Source organism: Eurosta solidaginis, chromosome 4 (genome assembly GCF_040869045.1).
Source record: "Eurosta solidaginis isolate ZX-2024a chromosome 4, ASM4086904v1, whole genome shotgun sequence".
NCBI classification, from domain to species: Eukaryota; Metazoa; Arthropoda; class Insecta; order Diptera; family Tephritidae; genus Eurosta; species Eurosta solidaginis.
The window spans coordinates 49390704-49416012 of NC_090322.1; the positions used below are offsets into that span (position 1 = coordinate 49390704).

The 25309-nt window shown below is 38.8% G+C and overlaps 1 protein-coding gene across 4 annotated transcripts in view; it reads right to left on the reverse strand.

The window, feature by feature from the left end:
• Positions 1-484: 484 nt before the first annotated feature.
• Positions 485-25309, reverse strand: part of LOC137249708 (acidic phospholipase A2 PA4) — a 102663-nt gene continuing 77838 nt past the window's right edge. For 2 of the 4 annotated variants that reach the window (XM_067781469.1, XM_067781470.1), the window contains exons 2-6: positions 9239-9400; positions 9005-9174; positions 8744-8938; positions 8577-8664; positions 485-1018 (exon numbers count right to left, since the gene is read on the reverse strand). In XM_067781469.1, coding sequence (XP_067637570.1) covers positions 922-1018; positions 8577-8664; positions 8744-8938; positions 9005-9174; positions 9239-9399 — 711 coding nt within the window. In that variant the 5' untranslated portion in view covers position 9400 and the 3' untranslated portion in view covers positions 485-921. Of the gene's footprint in view, positions 1019-8576; positions 8665-8743; positions 8939-9004; positions 9175-9238; positions 9401-13272; positions 13312-17276; positions 17422-25309 lie in introns of those variants that run through there. The other 2 variants (XM_067781471.1, XM_067781472.1) reach the window with 2 other exon arrangements.

Genomic DNA, 25309 nt, shown 5'->3' on the forward strand with positions numbered 1-25309 from the left:
GCCGCAATGCAATCACAATAACAACAAAAACAAAACGCTACAACACCAACCTAAAGACCGACAAATCAAACCACAAATACAAAAACAACAACATCACAACAACTACATCTGGTGCAACAACAAACACAAGAGACACGAAAAAGTTCTCAATAACAATGCCAAACAGAGCCGAGAGCATACATTTTTTGTTCTTTCGCTATCGCTCCATACAAATAGCTTTTGGTTTGGAGTTTTTGTTTTGCTATTTGCTCCGCTCTAAAACACGATGCAACAACGCATAAGAAATGCTATCACCTTTTAATACTACGGCTCTGCTCTATGCTCTGCTCATCTTCAAAGCCGGAGCAGTAGCAGAGCATATTTTTCGTTGCTACTGTTGCTCTGAAGCAGCAGATGCAAACACTGTATAGAACTTCTTTCTGAATCTATTATGACTCTGGGCTGTTATGTTTCTTAATAAATTAATATTATAGCTACTATGATATTTAAAATTTTTGCACATTTATTCAATAATCTTTTTACTATTTTTTTCTACTGAAAGTTTGTTTTACAACTCTGCCTGATATGTCTAAACAAAAACCAGTAGAATTTCATACTGCTTGTATACGAATCAAAAAATATGATTTTTTCTATACATACATACATACATTCATCAACGTTTCCATGCACTTATGCTTTGTACTGCCATCAAAAATTTCACTATGGGTCTACTTATTGTATTAATCGTTAGCTTAATAGCTAAAGTTAATTTTCTATTTTAAGCTTTAAATAAAATTAAGATTTCAAGTTCAATTGGAGGAAGGTAACAATTGTATCAGCTGCTAGATATAATATATTATAATATTCGTTGGTCAGTTTCCTTTTGTTTGTTTGTCCATTCATTAACGACACTATCTCCCACTCTCTCGTTGACACCTCCGCTTAAGTACGTCCTGGTGCGCTGGGTACATATTTTCCAGATGGCTGATATTGCCATTGTGCACAGATCGTATCCTGCTCGGTTTGATTGTAACCAGCCCTAAAAAGAAGAAGAAGAAGATAATTAGACTATCAGCTTATTACTATAAATCAGACACGTCTTAAATATAGCAAGCGGTCAAGAGCTTTATTCAGCTTTCTTAGACAGACATGACAAAAGCTCGTTGCACGCAGTGACGTCTCTTCAACAGATAGTTGGTGGTTTCGAACGCATTGCCAAATTTCTTTCGTATGACAATTGAGGAAAGCCACCGTGGTGTGTTGGTAGCATGCTCCGCCTACTATACTCAAGATCCTAGGTTCACTCCTCTGGCAAAGCAACATCAAAGTTTTAGTAACAAGTTTTTTCAATTAGGAGAACATTTTTCTAAGCGGGATCGCCCCTCGACAGTGTTTGGCAAGCACTCCGAGTGTATTTCTTCCTTGAAACGCTTCTCAGTGAAAAGTAATCTGCCTTGCAGGTGCCGTTCGGAGTCGGCATAAAACAAGTAGGTCCCGTCCAGCCAACTTGTAGGAAAAAATTAAAAGAGCACGACGCAAATTGGAAGAGAAGCTTGGCCTCAAATCTCTACGGAGGTTATCGCGCCTCACATTTATTTATTTCTTGGACAATTGACTAAAAAAAACAAAAGATTACCAACTATATCTCACCTCACCGCATTACGTTTATAAAATCAGATAAATAATTTCTTGAAAGATAAAAAATTAAATCCGGTTATTACCCTCATAGTCGAGAATTGTCTCGTAATTCCTTAAGCACATTTGTCTGTTACTATGTGATCACTGACGCTAAATGGTGGATCTACTGAGATCAAACTTTCCTTCAGCTCCGCTTAGGACTTCGAGCCATCATCCTATAATCTCACACAGTACTTTATCAAGAAGTGTTTTGGAATGCAAAGAAGCATTGAAAAAATTTCGCTCAGGTCGGACCATACATCTTTATTGGGTTCCCAGTCACAAATGGATAGAAGGTAACGAAAAGGCGCATAAGTTGACAAAAGAGGGTGCAAGACTCGCTGAGTCGACGACGGAAATCAAAAGGAGATAGGAGTGTCATACGATTCATCAAGCAGGAAAGGCGTGAACAAAAGCGCAGGGCTGCAAAATTTCTAAGATCATGTGCAAGATCTACGATATTAGACGCACAAAGTGGCTCATATCTCTGAAGAGAGAAGACTTAAGGCTCACGGTGGGCATACTGGCTGGACACTGCCTTCTGGCGTCACATGCCTATAAGTTAGGTCGCGTGAGTAACAGGAAGTGCAGGAAGTGTGAGCTGCAGGAAGAAAGGGTTGAGCACGTTCTGTGTTCGTGTCCTGCGTTCGCCAGCTCAAGGTTCCAGTTATTACGGGCGGCAGAGTTGCCAGATCTCGAGACAGCAATTAAGCTGGGCCCCAGAAAACTGCTAGTATTTGCCAAAAGGACGGAGTTATTCTATAAAGTAAGTCCTGGCACCTGATTGGGGTTCTTCGTTTGGTCGTCAAACAAATTCTGGTAACACTATGGACACATTCAATCTATATGAGGTCTTCATTGACCTGTCAGTTCAATGAGAGCCATATAGAGCGGGATTTTGGCTCGTCCTGAGAGGCTTCTACCATCGACCAGATTTTCACTATGCGCCAAATCTTTGTAAAAACCCGTGAAAAATAACTTACACACATCACCTCTTCGCAGATTTTAAAGCCGTCTTCGACAGCACAAAAAAGAACTGCCTATATGCCGCTATGTCTTTGGCTTCCTCGCAAAACTTATACGACTATGCAAAATGACGTTGAGCAACACCATTAGGAAAGGTTTGTGGGGGTATTTTGTCAAGAGCTTAATGTATGCCGCAAATTAAGTAGGCTGATCACTGCAGCGTCTTCCAAGAGGAAGCTGCGCGATTAGGGTTGCGGTGGATGAAGTGCTATCAAGTGCTACTACGGATATGGAATTTAACATCTACTCTGATAGTCAGACTAAATAATAGGTCCTAGACTCCAAAGTGATTTTCGGTGTGAGCCCATGCAGTGTTTTGAAAGGGAGCCTCCTTCCGACATCACCTGCATGCTCACCCTTTAATTTGCATTTACTTCAAGGGTACAGTACAGTTTCCACCCCCCCCCCCCCCCCCCGCCCCCCACCCCCTTCTTGTAACCACAGACGTAAGAAACGATTTCAACAGTGCAGGATGGGCAGGTATGCCTTAGACCAGCAATTTAAAATCTCATTATACCTACAGCACGATGATCCGTACTTAGTTGGATACACGGACGACTTTGGCGCCAGCCCGAAGCGCAAAAGAAACGCTCAAAAAGCTCAATCTTCCCCAGGTGACAGCAGGATAAACTGTGTTGATACTGCGAACAAAAAACACATACCGCTAGAAATTTGGCTTTCAACACATCTCTGAAAACATAACCTCAAAAAAGGTAGTCAATAATAGGTATTAGATTCGACTGCCGACTTCCAACATGCAACTGAAAAGGCATCTAAAGAGCTTATATTTCTAAGCGGGTCGATGACAAATATCGAGAGACCAATTGAAACCAAAAGAAAGCTGCTATTGGACAGCACCCTATCCACGCGACTATGCGGTTCGAACTGTGATTAAACACACTTCAGATTAAGAAACTTTGTAAGCTCTATCTGCTGTACATTGGTATCACTTAGTGTCACTCATATCAATCAATCTAATAGCATACGCGAATAATTGTACCCTCTTATTATAGTATGTGCCATCACGACTTAGTCGCGTTGCTAGAACTATCTTCTCTCACTTAAGGTTAAAAAAAATCACACGAAAGCTTCATTTGGTTTCGAATGCTACGGATAGTTGTTTCCCAATCCTTGTGGAGGTGCTGGTGTTGCAAGGAACTTAAATTCAGACATATCAGCATACAATCAACTCCTTTTTGCGCTGTCAAAGACTGCGTTCAAGTCAAGGAAAGGTGGTCAATTTTCCTAACGTGGATTTGGCGCATCGTGAAGATCTGGTCGATAATAGATTTACCAAGCCTGAATCCGCGGTAATTGGCGCGGTTTGTGGGATTACCTTTCTTGTGGATTGAGCAGAGCTTACTAAAGTTGCAATCTACAGGCATGCGCTCTTCCCACCATATTTTGCATAGGAGTTGATGTATGATCTTTACCAACTCTTCGCCTCTGTGTTTCAACTGCTCGGCGATTAGTCCGTCATTACTCGGCGCCTTGATATTTTTTAGACCGGTTATTGTCATTCTCACTTCGTCATAGTCGGTTGCAGGAACGTGTTTTCCGTCATCGGCGATTATGGTATTGGGTTTGTCTTCCCCCTCGCTAGCTAGTAAGTAGTAGCAAAGATTTAGTAACTTATGTCTCATGATTTTTCGATCAAATTAGGCGTCTCTCTACCTTCTTCGCGCCAAAATAGTGTTTCAATATTCGTCACCTCTTTGGTTTTTCTTCAACGAAAGCTTTCCCCTATGCAGAAAGATATTCAAAGCCAAAACCGACATACCGCTTCTGATTTATTTCTTGTAAAAGTCCGTCTTGCAAAGTTGTCAAGTAAGAGTGCAACTTTACGCACGTAGGAGTAAAGCAAAAAGCAGTACAAATTTAAGAAACTTATATTAAGAACCCGGCAAAACAAGAATTATGTGACAGTTTGGAAAATAAATTGTCAACATGCTGGCAAATGAAGTTTCAATGTCAAATTTTTCATACCGTCGGGCAATTGCCGTTTTTACTTATTGGACAGTTTAATTGTCACTTTGTAGTCAAAATGGACGCTAAACACATTTGACGTTGTATGACAAGGCGTTTTCATTGATATGACCAAGTTTGTGGTCAAATTTGACCTAGTGAGATAGAAGCATAAGAAGGAAGTCATTGACAAACAATAAGGTTTTTGGCGTTGTTCCTTTCTTTGAATATTTTTTTTCTTTAACTATCAAGCAGTATGAGCGGGACTGTTATTTTGTGTAAACTGAAAGAAAAAAACTGGTTCAATCAACGGAATTATTTGGAAATTCTACCGATATTTCTTCGATATTTTTCCATCGCAAATAGCTGCTGAATCATCTTCGCAAAAATTGTTGATTCTGAATTAAACGATTTAATCAACAAAAAAAAATGCATGAAATGAAAAACAAATAAAAACACTTTCACAATTGTTTATGAAAACTGTTAGAGTATAACAGTGGCTGTAAATATTACAGAAAATTCTGTGGCCCGAGAGTTGTAAGAACAAAGCAGTGAGCGTCGTGAGCGTAAGATTCTCTTTAAAATTAGCTGATGCATTTCCATAGTATTTGCAGTTCTTCGCTGTTGAAATAAACAATCAAATCAATTCTTTGATTGAGAATCTGTTATTTTTACAGAATATTGTTAACTTGAGAACAACAGTTTTGCTTCTGTTGAAATTTGTTTCTTTAACAGCCGAGGATCTGGCGACCACAAGTTCCTCTTGGATCTAGGGGCTGGGAGAGTGGTATGGCCTTGAAGGTTTCATGAGGTCATACCAATTGATGATGGTGCTTGTTACCGGAACGTACGGCATCTGCATCCGCCAAGGGACCATCAACATCGATAACACTCCCCAACGCCTTCGGGTAGTTTATTTATTTCTACAATAATAACAACAACCATAGACACGTAATATGCTATTTTTTTTTTTTTTGCTTTTACGACCATAAAATAATTTAAAATGGGGAGGATGGGGACAACCAACTTTGTTTACACTTTGTGTAAAAACAACCCATATCTATTTTTTCAAACCAGCGTACGTCTGTTGGGTGCGATGTTGCGGCTAATCCTTCTTGCTTATTATTTGTTATCTCTATAGTTTTATTATGGACCTTGAAAAGCACGCGCGAATAGTTGCGGAAAGTAATCAGAACTAACTATCATCTATTAAGAAGAAGAAGCATACGATACATAATATTCGTAACTATTTTGAACAAATTTTTCTAAAACAATGAACGAAACTTTTTGCACTATTCAAATATTTACAAAACTATAAAAGTTAAGAAAGTGAGATTTTGGCAAATCTTTGTTCTACAATTTCACTCAGGTTTTTGTATAAAAGGCCAGTTGATTTTCAAAAGTCATACACTTGTCTTCAAGCAGTTCTTTATCTAAGCAACAATGAATTCATCAACTTTCGTATTCGCTCTCGTTTTGGCTTTGGCTTGCCTTGCATTCGTTCAATGCGCCAGTGTTCCAGCCGCCGACAATTCTTACGCAGCAACCGACAATTCTGAAGCAGCAAATGCCCTCGCTGTATATTGTGGAAAACCTACAACCGTCCTAAACGCGCTGGGAGTACTCCTTTGCAATGCCGTTCAGGACCTCCTTGGTCCCAAAGGGCCTTAGAATGGCAGAAATTGGATAACACGCAAGCACTGGATATTGGACTCCTCCGATGGACTTACAATCATCCTACATATATGAAATTGGAAATATTGGAAATAAAATAAATTTTAAGTTTTTCTTCGTGCAATTTTCACATTTAAACTATGTGTTTATTTCCCCCTGTAAAAATTTTGTGAGACCAAATATGATGCGCACCTACTGCGTGGTAAGTAACTACCGTTGCGCGCCCATACCCAGTCTCGACTCTGCTTTAGTGCTGCATGGGCAACGTAAGCAACCAACGCCCCAAATATGGTTGCCAAACGGTCTGTACCTTAGGTTGCGGCGGAATGAAAGGGGCTTCAGGTTAATCAAAGACTTAACTCGAAAACCCGATCAGGAACCAGGATAATTTAAAAAAGCTTTGTCGTATTCCCAATTAGAACAGACTTTCCAACTCATCCCAAGTACTGCTTTGATATCTGATAGATGCGCTATCTCTAAAATCTGAAGTCTTAATCTGGCAAGCGCGTGACATGAACATTGATTTGCACAACCGTTTCTTTCTGCATTCTTCTGCAATCGAGCTTGCGACAAATATTTCTTGAAAAATGTCTATCATAAGCATATAGTCCTCTCTTTTTATTTGGCGTTGCATGCTTTGTTATAAACCCTTCCTGCTTGGTTGATCATCTCAGAATGTTGCATATGTTTTATTCCGTCCCAAATCGCAAATACGAAATTACTCATTTGAGCGCATTTCATCGGATTTGACCTACAAGTGCAGTCCACACCCTCTTTTGACATTTTCTAAATAAAAGAAACCCAGCAAGAACACAATGGTTAAACGACGCATCCTCATTTGAAGCATTTGAGGCCAGGCAGGAAAAGCTTAATCCCAATTTTTGAACTAAACGGAGAAAGAAAGCTGAATCTAGCTTGAAACAAATAAGCAAGGCTAAGTTCGGGTGTAACAGAACTTTACATACTCAGCTGCCAAATTACAGCTTGAAGAACTTTTAAATTACGTTCTTTAAAAAGTGGGCGGTGTCACGCCCATTGTCCAAGATTTATTAGTTTTTTATTCTGCGTCATAAGGCCAACCCACCTACCAAGTTTCAACGCTTTATCCGTCCTTGGTAATGAATTATCCCACTTTTTCGGTTTTTCGAAATTTTCGATATCGAAAAAGTGGGCGTGGTTATAGTCCGAATTTCGTTCATTTTAAATAGCGATATGAGATGAGTGCACAGAAACTTACATACCAAATTTCATTAATATACCTCAAAATCTACTCAAGGTAAGGTGTTTACGGACAGACGGACGGACGGACATGGATAAATGAATTTCTTTTTTCGCCCAGATCATTTTGATATATAGAAGTCTATATCTATCTCGATTAGTTTATGCCGTTACGGGGTACCGTTATGCGAACAAAATTAATAAATATAGACTTCTATATATCAAACTGCTAAGGATGGAAAAAAAAATCGATTTAGCCATGTCCGTCCGTCTGTCCGTCTGTCTGTGATCACAATAACTTGAGTAAACATTGACATATCTTATTGAAATTTGGTTATAGATTCATTGGTACTCATCTCCTTAAAAAATTAACAAAAAACCAAAATATCTCACAATCTTTTAATTTTCTAAATAAAAAAATCTTAATAATAATAATACTGCATTTTTGCAACTAAAATATTTACATTTAAAACTTAGGAATTTTTAACTTAAGAACATAAAACTTAACAAAACTTAAGTAGGTACTTAGTATATGAGTTAGTCAGTCTTTCGTGTACAATCAGAAACTCCAAAAATTATTCGGCGACACATCGTTTATACGACTGTACTCGTAATGCGTGTTCGGCTTGTGATACTGAGTTGGCCCACTTCCGGGTCTGTCATAGATGTAACCTCGTCCACCAACACTACGCCCATTACCATTCGGCAATTCGGGACTAGGGCGCGAGCTCAAAGTATCCCATACTGCGCGTGGACTTTGAACGATCTCACGTAAAATATTCACAGCTGCCAAACCCACCGACGCAAACTTCACACCCAAGCGACGTGTAAACGCATCAAAATTTTGTTTCAAACTCGGAGCATACTCTGACTGCAAAGCACGTCCATAGTAATCATTAGAATAGAATTTGTTTGCCAAGCCATATGGGTGTGACAAAAGCTTTTGGATAACATTGCCCGCATTTGGAGGTACATAAAGATCTGCCTGACGATATGTTATATCACAACGGTTTGTGCGATAAAAGAAATCTTCAAACCTTTGATGTGCTGAGCAGGGGCTGCGTTCTTGGAAACAAGTCACTTGTACCACATTGTAGAAGATGGCGCCTAACGTGTTTGCGGTCTCTGTGCGAGAGAGAGAAGTAGAAAAAAGAAAGTAAAATATTAAGTGTGCGAATTCAGATCCAGGCATGTTTGGCGTTACCTGTATTAAGTGACTGCAAACATTTGCGCAGACGCGCATCGCAATCGCAATGTGAGCGCGTAAATGTGCCCGTGTTACAGAGACCACGACGACACTCGCCCACGTTTAGTACATTGGGGCAATGATCATGTTCACGACAGCAACGATCTTCTCCAACATGTGGACCTAAGTCATTGTAGTCGAGCGCAGTGGTACCTGCAAATGAAAAATAAACTTACATGAGTATTTCGTGCAAGATCTTTGACGACGAAAACTTCCAACCTGGTCCACACCATTTTGTTCCAGGATAAATAAAGCCCAGACCACCTCTAAACTCAAGCCCATAAGAACCAGACTTCAAGCATACCTCCTCTAACTCCATAACCGACTCACGTGGCACTTGTCGTATGCGTCTAGGATCGGATTGTAACAGCATGCGTTGAATGTCACCGCTATAAAAAGATTCGCATAAGTTAGGAGCTCAAAATTAATATTAGCTTTTTTTAAGTATTTCACCGATCCGTATGCATTTTGCAGAAAGGATGCCTCGAAGAAAGCTCCACCATTACTGACATTGTATTGTCAGAGATCAACACAGCGGAACCACTGCCACCGCTTATAAATATGGAGACTATCAGCGCCAGAGTAGGTACGATTTTGAGGAGCCTTTTTGTCATGCTGAAAAAGAAGAAATGGATTTAAAGTTGAATTTTTGTGAGTGTCGAGCGAAAAGAATGTCATAAAATATTTGTGAACTTTTTGGCCTCCATTTAACTTCTTTGATATTGGCGCGCCAAGATCAATATTTTTGAAGCGATATGAGTTCGAGGAGCTTAAGGTCGAGGTTATCCGGACGGCATCTGCTAAGGAAGATGACTTTTCTGTGGGAGTTTGTCCCTTACTTTGCAGCTAATAGCCAGTGCTCATCACTTTAGTGCTGTTATTGGTGCCGGGAAGAAAGGGAAGGTCTGCTGAGACCTCGTCGGAACTATATCGCTTTTGATACTTACTTTTTTTTTTAAGTAACTTAAAATAATAGTAATAGGTGCTTTTAATGGGACTTCGGCTAACTATGGAATGGAACTCTGCGGTAATCTACCCTTTCTCTATTCTATCCTTAACTACTTCCACCAAAAGCTTGTTAAGAAAATATTGTCTCTCACATGGATATCTGTTCGAAGTTTTCAAAACCGCCCTACAAGTGCTTGAAACCAAGCCAAACGGCCTGCGTATAATGAACTATGAGTATTCTGAAGGAAAATGAAAAGGATGTATTTATGTGGTGGTGGTTAGAGAAAAAAGGTAGAATGATATAAAAACGGAGGTAAAGGCGGAAAGAACACAGAGGCTGAAAGAGAGAGAACGAGGCAAAGAGGAATAGTTTAAAGGTTCGAAGAGAAACATTTGAGAACGGAGGGGGCAGGACAGGATTTCGGCAAACAAGTGGAAAAACGAGGAGCTGCTAGGGACGCTGAAACGAATATGAAGATGAAGAGAATGAGAAGATACAACTACAGAAAACTGTAGAAGAGAGGGAAGGAAATTGAAAATAAAGAAAGGGTGAGGTGAGGAAAGGAAGGTGAAGAAAAAGAGAAAGAGAGGAAGTGAAGAAAAAAATCCAGAAGCGGAGAAAACCAGAAAGGGAGCAGGAAAGAACGAGGGCTGGTTTTGAATAAGAACAAGAAGACGAAGAAGAACTGTAAGATCGAAGGTAAGTCTACGGAGATAACGAAGCAGGAACATGTATTGACTAAATGAAATACAATAAAATGAGCCTCATAATATTTCAAGTATAATTATATTTAACTCAGCCGCAGCAAAGTGAGGGCGGCCAATATGGTAAAGATGTAAGTTTTCAGCCAGGTCTTTACAACTATTTTGATATCCGTTTTAGGATTGCTTGTCTTGTTTTAAGTTAAGGTGTCATATTAGCTGAGCTTTTTATATAGGGAAGATATGTAAATTCGCAGATTGAATATCGAGGCTTTTTAAATATTTGGACATTAAGGCTCATTCCCTTACATAATCGAAAAGATGTACCCTGATGAGTATATGATCGAAAATCTGCGGATACTGCTCAAAGCACTACCGAACACTAGGCTAAGGCTTCGTACGGTTTAAGTTCCACACTGGCTTTATGGCTTTCGATGCATTCTTCTTATACAAAACGAAAATTGAACGAAAACCCCTACATTTTTGAAAATACTTTTGCAGGATGTGACTTTTTGACACATTCGCAGAAATTGTTTACGCGTTGGTTGATTTTGATCTTGAGTATGCGAGAAGCTCGGCCTTAAATCTGTTCGGAGGTTATCGCGCCTTACATTTATTTATTACATTGTTTAACTTAACCTCATTATTATTATTATCAGGCCTCGATGTATTGCGACCTTTATTCAGATCTATTGTGCTTGCTCTTTCAGCCTATGAGTGTATTTAATATATTTAGGTACCTCTTCAGACTTTTTACCCCATATTAATAAAGAATTAAGAGTCACGTACCGCAGATGGGTGAGTCTTTGCCTTGCCAGAGCGACACATTCGCAGAGATTGTGAATCGGCGTTTCAACCTCCAGCTCACAAAAGCAACAGATTTGTGTATTGAATAAATTTAACTTACTTAGGTGATATCCAAGATTATAGAGTCACGTATAGTACCCAGTGAGAGTTCGCAGGTACTCTCTGCTTAGATTCTGAATTTTGGCTAATGCTCTTGTTCTTGGGAGTATAAACAATTTAGCCTGCCTTTGGCCAAGATATTCAATACAGTGTCGTTTAAACTGCTCTCTTTTCCAGTTACTTATGGGTTCCCTTGTGAGTTCTCAGAACAGGCTGCCTGATTGGCTATGTACTCTGCCTGTTCATATAATTTATGTCCGTGATGCACGGAAATCCAAACTAACAAAACCTTGTTTTTGACTTCCAGATCATTTAGGACTACAATGCTTGCATCCTCTAGCTAAGAAGTACTTATGTAAGACTGCAAGACACGTAAATTTGACCCCAGCGGGTTAGGGGATCAGAATATACCCGCGGTAGGTATGCCTGTCGTAAGAGGCGACTAAAATACCAGATTCAAAGGGCTGTGTAGCGCAACCTTTTAGGTTGCCAGCGCAATATATAGCTTCTCCAAACCCAATTGTCAACCTCACCTGTCCGCGGCGAATCCTGTTTCACTAACAAACGAGGCTCTGGCGACCCCAAGCTCCTCATGGAACTTGGGGGTAGGGAGGGAGGGAATGGCCTGAAGGTTTAATGTGGCCACATAAATCGTTCCCGAGATGGTCGGGCTAGCACCTTAATGGTGCTGTGGTACCGGAGCGTACCGGATTTATATCCGGCAAAGGACCATCACATCGATAACACTCCCCAAAGCCTTCGGGGAGCAACCTTATCGCTACAACAACAACAACAACAACACGTAAATTTGCCCGCTGTCCGAAGAGAAACCTGTACGTAGACATTCTTAATCGCACACTTCTATTGCATGGAATTCTGCCTAGAAAATATTGGAATAGCGTTCCATATGCTAACGATTTTTTGAAGTTCGGCCCATAGATGCCAGCTCCCATCATCAAATTTTGATCCATCCACGAACCACAACTCTAAGTCAGGGTCAGAATATGGATTCTTTGTTTCCCAAAGCATTCAATTTACAATGGACATCTCGTAATTCCGTTAGATTTCCAGTGTAGAGGCCATTGCATCATGTAACTCTTATTTATACCAGATAATTAAAAAAAATGTTACGTATACGCACCGGTACCCGTATACGGATATGATATATGTTTTTTAATAATGTAGTGTAACAAGGCTGCCTTTCGTAATTCAATCATATGTATTCTATCTAAAGCTGGAGTCATTGGTGCCGTATGTCGTATCGCTGTATCCGTATCCCTAACGTAATCAGCTGTTTATCGTTACGACGGTAAACCAAAACCCAATTGGTTGGCTATGATACGGTTACGACCTTAGCGGCACCAATAATCGATTGCATTGATTCTCATAAGTTTGGTCGAATCAGCTGTTAAAAGGTTACCGATACGGTTACCGCTAAAGCACCAATGTCTCCAGCTTAAGTAATGTAACATACCTGCAATTATTCTATCTAAGCAAAATGTAACATACCTGCAATGTAATTTACTACTACTTAAAACATGTCTGTAAATGTACATTTTATGTTAAGCTGCAACACTACTTTAACATTTTCTCTAAATTTTGCCTAAGTTCGTTTTGCCGATCGTTTTTAAATTCAATTGGCTTCGAGCTTGCGAAGAGGAAGGTTCTCGTCCAATATTGCTTCCGACAGTGCTTAACTCTTAAACAAAATCGAAGTTTGTGTGTATACATGTGACGCTCTCGTCCGATATTGCTTTGGACAGTGTATTGCATGCACACGCACACACGTTTAACATACCTATACTAAATCGCCAGAACGTTTAATACTACAATAAATACATAAATTAATCCAATATACAACAAATATCTACACTGTAATGTACATCCATTTTTTGTTATAATAAATCGTATTGAATTTTGCTGCAACGAACCTGGATGAATTATTTTCTTCGTTCGACCCCAAACCAAAATATTACATTGGCGCCCAACTTTGAGACCAGCAATTCAGAAGACGAGACAGAAACAAAAATGGCTACATTTTCTGATGCACAACTTGCACAAATTTTGGAAGCAATCGCAGGTGGCAATAAAGGCGGTTCTTTCACAAAATGTACAGCACGTTTCCGTGGACAGCGAGACCCGTCGGCAGTGGAAGAGTTCGCATCAGCTATCACCGTGTATAAGGATATCGAGAAAATTTCTGATGCGGATGCTTTGCGTGGAATGCCACTGTTGTTGGAGGATTACGCAGCGACATGGTGGATCGGCGTGACAGATACCGTGTCCGTTTTTAAAGATGCTATTGAGCTTATACGCAAAACGTTTTCGCCTCCACTACCCGATTGGAAAATTTTTCTAAATATATTTGACACGAAGCAACAACAACGCGAACCGACGGATAGTTTTATTTGTAAGAAACGGTTACTGTTTTCGCAATTGACGGATACCCTCAGCGAAGCAGTACAGATAAATATGGTATACGGCCTCTTGTCTATGAAGATTAGAGAGCGCGTGAGCCGTGACAAATTTTTCAGCGTTTGACGAATTAATATCCCGTTGTCGAGATGCTGAAATGTTCTTGGCTGAAGTAAAACAGCTTACGAATGCAACGTCCGACAAAAGTGAATTTGTAGAAGGGCAAAAAAGATGCTCGTTTTGTAGATTGCGTGGCCATACTGTAGATGTTTGTCTCAAAAAACAAAAGGAGCAACAGTCGCAGACGGCCCAAAAACCACAACAACAAAATAATAACGCAAGTGAAAGTGCAGGATCGTCCAAACGCACAGCAGCTTTTTCATGCTATGGCTGTGGCGCACCAGACGTATACCGCGCTAATTGCCCGAAATGCTCCGGGCGTAGTAAGGAAAGCCCTCAACCATTGTTGATAAATTGCGTGACCACCACTCCCGTTGGTAGGTCCATTCCGGCAGTTTATTATAAAATGTTTCAGTTGGGAGGTGAAGCTCTGTTCGATACAGGAGCAAAAACAAGTGTTGCAAGTTCAAACTTGAAAAATATTCTAAGCAGTAAAGGGTGCGTATTCCAGGAAGTCCTAGCAGACGTTTCCTTGGCAGATGGTACCACCACTACTCAAAGAGTACAATCCACGATTTGCGATATAAATATAGGTAATCGTGTGCGGAAATCCGTTTGATATCATTACCAAATGCTACAGGTAATTGGACGCTTATCGGATTAGATTTTATGGAGCAAGCGGGTATTGTCTTAAATATGGGGCAACGCTTCTGGTACTTCGAGGATGAACCCAAAGTAAAATATGATTTCGCCAAGCCTAACAACAACCACCAAATATTCGCCATAGATGTCGTTGGTGAACACGTAAAAGAAAATCAGCTGTCTCCTTCCAAAGTTTTGAGAGAATATTCAAACTTTTTAAAACGGGTCAATGAATCCAAACCAAGCACAAGTAATGCTGAACCTCCAGAAACTTGTCCAGAGAGAAACTATGGGCCACGCGTAAAAGGAATGCCTACAAACGATAACGATTACTCACCACGTTGGGTGCAGAATATTTTTAGAAGTTCATTACCGGTTGGAGAGATCACTCCCGAAAATACTCCTAGGCTGTTTGCACCACCGATAAAAATTAAGAAACCGTTGGAAGGCTACGAAAAGCAAATCGTCGAGGAAATCTTTCCTTTTTATATGGTCCAAGTCAATGAAAACCACAACAAAGGCTGTAGTATAACGACAGAGCAGAAATTGGAATTAAACATGTTACTTCATAAAAACGCAAATGTATTCGAGGAGCCAAATTCGGCGACACCGATGGCCATACACCGAATAGATACAGCCAAACATCTTCCAGTTGCCTTACCACCATACCGCATATCGGAAAAACGTAAAGAAGAGTTGAAACATGAGCTCGATAAAATGCTGGAAATCGGAGTTATTGTCGAGTGTGAGTCACCGTGGGCAGCTCCAGTAGTAATGGTTTCGAAAAAGACAGGTGGAATCCGCATCTGTATCGACTATCGGGAATTAAATGCTATCACCAAAGCAGATCCGTACCCATTGCCTCGCATTGATGATTTACTACACGCAGCTAAAGTCACAAAGTTCATGTCAACTTTAGATTTACAGTCCGGATACTGGCAAATTGGTGTAGAAAAGGAGGACCAAAACTGCCTTCGTAACGCCGTTCGGCATGTACAAATTTACACGAATGCCTTTTGGTCTACGAAATGCACCAGCCACATTCCAACGTTTGATAGATCGCCTTAAAGTATCGTTAAGTAGTTTGGTTCTATTCGCATATTTAGATGACATAATTTTATGTTCGTCAAGTTTCGAAGAGCACATACAAGATCTGAATCAGTTGTTTGGCCGTTTACGGGAATATAATTTGAAAGCAAACATAGACAAGTGTAGTTTTGCATGTAACGAAGTGAAGTATTTGGGACATATATTGACTCCAAATGGCATTATGGTCGATCCACAGAAGATATCGTCAATTGTAGCACGGAAGCCTCCGAAAAACGTCAAGGAACTGTTGTCATTCCTCCAAACCTGTTCTTGGTACAGGCGTTTCGTACCAAAGTTTGCAGATATTGCAAAACCACTCTCACAACTGACAAAGAAGAGCGCTACTTGGTCTTGCAAGGAGCAACAACAAATAGCCTTCGATGAGCTAAAACGATTACTGACGTCGCCACCTATTTTGAAACAGGTCGATGGAAGTTTACCATTTATATTAAAAACCGATGCTAGTGGATACGCATGAGGGGCAGTTTTAATCCAGGGGGAGGGTCCGGATGAACACCCTATCGAATACGCAAGCAGATTATTGTCAAAAGCAGAGAAAAACTACTCCACAATAGAATGAGAAGCATTAGCCATTGTGTGGGCAGTTCAGAAATATCGAGGATATATCGAAGGATCTGAGGTGACACTTATCACGGACCACCAGCCATTGAAGTGGCTGATGACACTCAAATCCCCGACTGGACGCCTGGCCCGCTGGGCATTAATTCTACAACCAATGTAGTGGCAGACATTTTATCAAGGCCACCATGTGAAGAAAAACAACAGAGCACAAACAAAATCTTATCCAACTCACAAAGACGAAATCAAGAAGGGTTAGAGGTTGGTTCGAAGGTTTTGATTACAACGCACATATTAAGTAACGCTACAAAAGGCGTCACGTCAAAATTCGTACCTAAGCGTGATGGGCCTTACACAATCATCGAAAAGAAGGGTAATACAACATACGTAATCGCACATGAAGATAATATAGAACAACCATTAGGCACCTATCATGCTTCATCTCTGACTCCATATAGAAGTAATACTAATATTGACGATAACCCAGTTAACAAAATTCGTAGAAGAGGACGTCCACGAAAGAACAATCAGTAGGATGCATCATCGAGACGATTTCAGCATGCTAGGGGGAGACTGTAACAAGGCTGCCTTTCGTAATTCAATCATATGTATTCTATCTAAGTAATGTAACATACCTGCAATTATTCTATCTAAGCAAAATGTAACATACCTGCAATGTAATTTACTACTACTTAAAACATGTCTGTAAATGTACATTTTATGTTAAGCTGCAACACTACTTTAACATTTTCTCTAAATTTTGCCTAAGTTCGTTTTGCCGATCATTTGTAAATTCAATTGGCTTCGAGCTTGCGAAGAGGAAGGTCCTCGTCCAATATTTCTTCGGACAGTGCTTAACTCTAAACAAAATCGAAGTTTGTGTGTATACATGTGACGCTCTCGTCCGATATTGCTTTGGACAGTGTATTGCATGCACACGCACACACGTTTAACATACCTATACTAAATCGCCAGAACGTTTAATACTACAATAAATACATAAATTAATCCAATATACAACAAATACAACACTGTAATGTACATCCATTTTTTGTTATAATAAATCGTATTGAATTTTGCTGAAACGAACCTGGATGAATTATTTTCTTCGTTCGACCCCAAACCAAAATATTACAGTAGGTATTTTACTTGTTTTCGTTGTTTCGTGCATATTTTTCAACACTACACCAAATCAACTGGATAAGCAGCACCACGGGATTTCCATCTTCAGCGTTTTGGCTAATCAAATATATGCTTTTCATGAAAGTTTAGTTAATAGATATATTATTTATATGTAAAACATGGTAAAACAATGAAACCAGTAACTAAGATAATGGGCTGATGACATATTATATTTATATTGAAAATTACATTAATAAATGCATGCAATGAATGCAATGTTTACTAAATTTATAACCTCTAGACTAACATATTTACATATGTTTACAATTCGTACAACAAAGTTGCAGTCATTGTGGATAAAACAAGTGTAATAACTTCAGCATAGACGTCAAAATTACTAATAGAAGGGATCACTTGATTTTTTATTGAGTATCGCTGTCTCATTCTGTATCTCTTTCCATCACCCGCTGAAGATAGCCGGCCCCATGCGCCGCCATATTGAACACCCTGTCAAAACGTTGACAAAACGCTTGAAAGTATCCATATTGAACATGTTGTTGTTGTTGTAGCAGTACTTCGCCCCACCTAACAGCTGCGACCGATCACAAATTGTCATCAATATCCTCTAATGGGAGTCCAAGGAAACTTGCTGTTTAAAAGAGGTGTGGACCATAATTAAAGGGGTGTTAGAGGCGTTGGTTCTACATTACAATTAAAGAGATGGTTGGTGTCATGTGGGGACACATTGCAAGCGGGGCATACATTTTGTATGTCGGGGTTGATTCTGGATAGGTAAGAGCTTAACCTGTTACAGTATCTAAAACGAAGTTGAGCTAGAATGACTGGGGAGTATGCGTTCCTCTTCCGCATGTTTCGGGTACTGTTCTTTGAGTACTGGATTCACCGGGCAATTCCCGGCATAAAGGTCAGCCGCCTGTTTATGGAGTTCACCAAGGACCTGCTTGTGTTTTTTTGCTTCATACGGTTGAGTTCTCAGGTGCCGTATTTCCTCAAAATGCTTACGGAGTTGACTCCTTAAGCCCCTAGGCGGTGTTGGCGCATCAATCAGATGTCTGTTGGGATGCCCAGGTTTCTGGGTATTCAACAGGAACTGTTTGGTTAGCATCTCATTTCTCTCCCTGATGGGGAGTATTCTCGCCTCATTATGTAGATGGTGTTCTGGGGACATAAGAAGACAGCCCGTGGCCGTTCTGAGAGCAGTATGTTGGCAGGCCTGTAACTTCTTCCAGTGGGTAGTTTTTAGCTTGGCGACCATATAGGGGACGCGTAGCATGCAATCGGCTGGCCAATTGTTTGTATGTGGTAATGAGCGTTTCTTTGTCTTTTCCCCAAGTACTGCCAGCAAGGGATTTGAGGATTTTATTACGGCTCTGGATTTTCAGAACAATTGCGGCTGCGTGCTCACCAAAATGTAGATCCTGATCAAACGTCACACCCAAGATTTTGGGGTGTAGGACAGTCGGTAGCGTAGTGCCATCGACGTGCATGTTCAATATGGTCGACATTTGGGGCGTCTATGTTGTAAATAAGGTCGCGGAGGATTTAGTCGGTGATAATGCCAGGTTTAGCGAGGCGAAAAAACTGGAGAGATCAGGGAGGTAGCCCTTTATTCTGTTGCAAAGCTCATCGATCTGTAGGCCTGGGCCTATGGCCATTATTGTGCAGTCATCGGCGTAGGAAACGATAGTAACTCCTTCTGGTGGCGAAGGTAGCTTAGATATGTAGAAAGTAAACAAAAGTGGGGATAGAATACCACCCTGTGGCACCCCTTGTTTAATTCTTCTTGATTTTGATGTTTCATTTCTAATTGCACCGATCCTGTAAGGCAGTTGACGGATAAGATATCACACTTGTTTAACCACAATGGTGGCAGTGATAAATCTGAATAATTAGAGTAATAATAATAAAACGAGCCGTAACCGTGCGCATCGTGCGCAACAAATATAAAAGTCTCATATCAAATATCAACAGAAATCAGCTGTTCTATCAATCAAACATCTATAAACTTACATACATGCGCTTGCGTTGCCATCTGGCGAATGTTAGCAACTGCCGGTAATACAGTGCTAGTTCTAATAAAATATTCACAATAGTGCCATGGTACAAATATATTTCTTTGTGTGATCACAATCGTTTATTTTGAACAAATTATTTTAATAAAATATAGCTAAACAAAAGCACTACGACGAATAATGCCCAAAGCTCGCTAATAGCACGAATCCCCATCTTTACAACCAAAACTTTATTTATAGATTTAGATTCCAAATAAGAGGGAAAATGGGACCTGTACATACAAACAGCAGTTAGAAATAATATATAAGATAATACAAATAAATTCAAAAGGAAGGTGAAGAGGTGTGAGATATTTAATATAAAGCGTTTAAAGTAGTTTTTTGTTTATATCTAGATATGTATCATGTGTTATATGTGTGTTGGTTATCATTAACAACCTGCAAAAATTAGTGCGGCTAATCCCCAAACGGTCTCCGATTGATCTCTTTTTTCTACATTCGGGCATAATGGATCCCCTCTAGTCCCTTTTGTGTACAGTTGGGATTAGTCAGGCTGAAATTTATGTAGTCAATTTTAGGAAACATTAAAAAGCGGCAACGAATTGAGTTAAATAAAAAATATCATGGTCCGGTTTTTCAGTAGTTGGTTAAGCTAAGCTTAAACTAAGTTTGCTTGAACCCTAGTCATATTTAAACTCCAGTTAAACTACTGAGCAATTTTTCAGTCACAGTTTAAGGCCACCTTTGGGGTAGGCTTTTTTGTATGGCAACATTGGTTTTTTATTATCTAGATAATTTGTAGATACGACAACAGCTGGATTTTGCTTACCCAACAAACATTTAAAAGATATTTCTCTAGCGAAATATATATCTACTTCCAACATCATAATCTAGTTATTCTTATACCAGATAGTTCTCAACTTGATATCCAAATTCATTCTCCAATCACTATCCAACCTTTGAAAAATTTATAGTTATCGAGTTGATCCCCAACGTCATTAGCATTTTCAAATTAATATCCAACCTTTGGGAGATTTTGAGAAATGTACAGTTCTCAAATGAATATTCAACACGGTTCTCCAGTTGATATCCTACATTGGATATCGAGTTGAGCTGAAGTAGAAAAAAAATGTCCAAGGTGGTACCACCAAAGCGTTCACTGATTGGGATACTAACGGGCCACTGCCTGATGGGAATACACGGCGAACGCATGGGAATTCCGACCACTGATTTTTGTCGGTGCTGCAGGGATAAAGAGGAGATGCCGTGCTCTGGCCAGTATACGTATGGAATGTCTGAATAAATATTTCGTCGAGTGCTTAGCAGAACTTGGCTCTGCGAAAATCGAAAATATTCTACGATACATCAGAAGGTTTAATTGGTTCAAATCCCTACACATCTAAAGGAGGAAGGGCTATAGCCCACACAGTGGTATTACAATGGGCCAGCTGGCCTAAGTATGTCCCTCACATTTCTGATGGGCAACCACTTTAATCTAACCTAGCCTAACCTACCACCAAAGCCAACAGCTATTTCTTGTGAGAAATAAATACCTGTAATGAAACGTAATTTATCAAAAATAAATCATATATGTATATTTTATTTTCGTGAAAATACTGTAGTTTTGGAATCTTACACTTGAGTCCAGTCAAAGAACCACAAGTTGGGAACTATCATTTTTCAACTTAAGTAATAGCATTTTTCCCTTTATAAAAAATTCCCTCCTTTGCTGAGAGCACTATGATTCTTAAGTAGAACCACAATTTCGTAACAACTCTTGAGATTTTAGAGGTATGCTAGTTGTGAACTTGAGCTCTAATGGTACTCAAACCCAAAAGCTTGTTATTCGACGCCATTTCGAACCAACGCAAATCACCGATAGGTTAAGTAGAGTTTAACCCTGCCAGATCGTCCGCTTAACTTCAGTTAAGGTAGACTGAAAAACTGCAGAATAAGCTTTAGCGTAGTTTAACTGACATACTTAGTTGAACTTGTACTGAAAAACCGGGCCTATATGTGATTGATTCGAATTATTTAAGAAAAATGCGGAGCCCTTTACCGAACCTAAATGACTTAGACCATATATTCCATTATCGTCGACTCATATCTCTTGTAATGAGTTGGCGACTTAAAAATTTATTTACATAGATGTATCTAGCAACTTTTTGCATGCTTTAATATTGCGTTTAAAATGTACGTAACCTCGTACCATACGAAAACTAAGACTTTTTGATGAGAAAAGAGATAAGTCTTCATTCGTTCCCATATGGGCACTAAGCGGATTGGTCGTATCATTCCTGTTCGGGTATAAATGGGTACAATTAGTCTCTTCATATTGTAACGAATTTAGTGCAGTTCCTCTTATTTGCAACCTTCTGCTAACGTTCGAATCGCTAAACTGTTGAATAAATAACTCCACTATTCAATAATGCAAAATGGCCTTTATTAGACTACTTTCAAAATAAGACTTCTATTGCTCGCCAGATAGCGTCTTAAATCAAACTGATTGTCGTGCCTCTACTGTTGCTGCCTTTTATACTGTCTGGTTTCCTCGTTGCATATTTCTAGGATTTTCTATTCTAGAATTTACTAGTTAGTTATCAGCTATAAAATTACCAACTATAACTACGCTTATAGCATCTCATATGCGGGTGTGTATATGAGTCATACTTGCACAAATTATTGCCTTCTTTTGTGAGCAGCTCAGATAAGATATATTCATGGGTTTGTGCGTCTCTTCTCCGCTGCTCGTATGAACATATGGGTAGACATAATGATTGATTTGTTGATGTGCATACGAGTCACTGCTTAGCATCGGTTTAGAGATGATAGTGCCCCTTAGTGTTGCTAGTATTCGTCACAATATGATAGATTTATGATTTATGATTAATAACATTTGTAAAATTTATTTTATCATAAGTGGGCGGTGCCACGCCCGTTTTAAACAAATTTTTCAAATTTTTATCAAGAGTCTCAGTACCAGTCCACACATAAACATTCTAGGTGTATTATTTACTTAAAAATCAGGCTTTTTGTGTTTTTTAAAATGTTATATATGTAAGAAGTGAGCATGGCTTTCTTCCTATTTCGATCGTTTTCAATAGCGATGAGAGATGAGTGCCAAGGAGTTTATTTACCAAATTTGAATTAGAAATCTCAATATTTACTCTATCGTGTGCACAAACAGTGGAACGTACAGACGGACGGACAGGGCTAAATCAGTTATTTTTTCTCTTCCTGAACATTTTGACATGCAGAGGTCTATATTTATTTCGTTTCGGTGTGTACAAAAATTATTCTTAAAGCCTTAAGCTTGTATTTGAACATATAATCTTCACAGGCCGATAAGCAACAACAATTTGGAAACAATAAAATATACACACAGAAAAAAATATTGTAAAATTAAATTAAATTCGCGTATACCACAACTAAAACTTTGGCATAATTAACCTACTAAGTTTAATAAATAATAACTAAATTAGGTAATAAATTGCCTAAGCTTTGTTTCCATTTTCGTGCATAAATTGTGTTAGTACTTTGGTAGGATGTACAAATTTCTTGGGCCCCATACAAAATTCTTTAACTAAGTCAACTTTGTTCGATTTACAATTGTTTTTTCTCTGTGTGTAATAGCTTTAAAAAACACTTTCTTAACTCCCAAATTTTTCCTAATGTCAAAGAAACGATTGAAGTTATCTAATTTAAATAACAATTTTTTCGAGCTCTAGGCCATGTATATGTAAATTGAAACACCAAAAATGCTTATTTTACACATTTTTATCAATTTATTTTTATCGATATTTCGATTTCAAACTGAAATCATCTTCAGGACTGAAAGGCATGTAAAAACAAAAACATATTAACACATAAAACATAACAACATTCCATAATTTTTAACTTACACTCTTGAGTGCACCTGATCGACTAATTTAACAAATCTTAAAATAAACAAGTACAAGGGAAAACGATAAACAAAAAAGGTAAACATCTAAAGAACCGTAATAATAAACAAATTTTTACATAAACAACAATACGTTAAATAATAAGCAGTAAGTGGCGCTCAGCACATTAGCGTTGGGACAGCATGTTTGGAACGACACTCTTCTCACGAGGAATTGTAGTTGTTGTAATCAATCGACGATAGGCCTTAAAATTTATTCTTTGATCTCTTGGTGTATTGATAATATGAAGCATTTCTAATGTGTATCTTTTGTTGTAATGCCTCTCTGGTTGAATTACTGCTACGTTGTTTAAATCTGGAGAGTGCCCGGTTACTCTGCAATGTTGTGTCAAAGCTGTTTTATTCTCATTAGCGTGGTCCCGATTTTTGATATTTGATTTATGCGCGGAAATCCTTGTCTTTAATTTTGATTTTGTAGTCCCGACATATACTTTATTGCATACGTGGGACCCGTCGCCGTTACATGAAATTTGGTATATTACGTCAGATTTCTCGTATTTTTCGATATTGTCCTTTGTGTTGCTAAAAAATTTTTGTACGGTATTGTTGTAAGTGAAGGCCATTTGGAATTTTTCGTGGTCATACATATTGGAATATTTTTGCCTGTTGGACAGTCCAGGGACATATACGGACGTTTTATATATTTTATTTCTATTATTATTTATTCGATTGGTACTTGGTTTTTCAAAATAATCGCGCATATAACCTTTTATAAGATATATCGGAAAGTCGTTGTTTTTAAGCATTTTTACAATAATTTCTATATTTTTGTTATGGTATATTTCATCACTGATGGTCAGCACTCTTCGAATAAAATTTTTTGCTGTGTTTACTATAGTTGGTTTGCTGTATTTCGAGTGGAAATTAATCAATCTGCCTGACGATGTAGGCTTTTTATACCAGTCAAAGTATAGTTTTTTGTATTTTCTTATCACCAAAGTGTCTAAAAATGGTAACTGGCCATCCTTTTCAATTTCATGGGTAAACTTTATTGATTTATTATAACTGTTTAAGTTCGTCAGCATATCCTCTACAGCATCAATTTTTACGATGGCGAATAGATCGTCGGCGTATTTAGATAAAAAGCGGGGTTTATTGGGAGAGTCTTCCTCTAATTTAATCAGCAATTCTTCCATTACTAAGTCTGCAATGATAGGTGATGCTGGTGACATTGGCATTCCCGACCGCTGTTCATATATTTTATTATTTTATTTGAAATATTGGTATTCTTGAATGCAAAATCTCACAATTTCCAAAAACAATTCTTTACTAATACTGGTAAGGGCTTTTAATTGGTTACATTTAGATGCTATAATATCCAAAGCATGGTCGACTGAAATGCTGGGAAACAAGGAAACTACATCGAACGAAATCAGACATTCATCGTCGTCTATATAAGTATCTTTTACCTTGTTTTTGAATTCTACGGAATCTCTGACATTGTACTTCGAAATTTTGGTTAGGTTTTTGAGGACATTAGCAACATATTGGCATAACTTATAAGGCGGGGAGTTGACAGACGAACATATAGGACGCAGGGGTACGCCTTCCTTATGAATCTTGCGAAGACCATATAACCTTGGAGCGTTTGCCGTTTTACTTATTAGATGATATTTCTTCTTCTAATCAATTATTTTATTTTTAAATAGTTTCTCAACAATTTCGTTATTTTTATCCTGTAACCTATTGGTAGGGTCACGTTTTAGTCCGCGATAAGCCGAAATATCATTCACGATTTGTTGTACTTTCTTGTCGTAGTCTGATTTGTCCATCAGGACTGTGACATTCCCTTTTTCGGCATTCAAAACTAATAAATTTTTATTTTATTTGAGAAAAGTTTTCGTTTGGTGTAGTGTGTCTAAAGTAAACCTGTCCCGCGCGTTGTTTTTTGACTTGTTTAGGTGATCTCTTATTAACGTGGTAAAATTGGTCCGCTCAATTTCTTGCTCTTCTTTCTCTTTATTAGTCTGTATACAGTCCTCTCCGTCAGCTATCAGTTTAAATAGT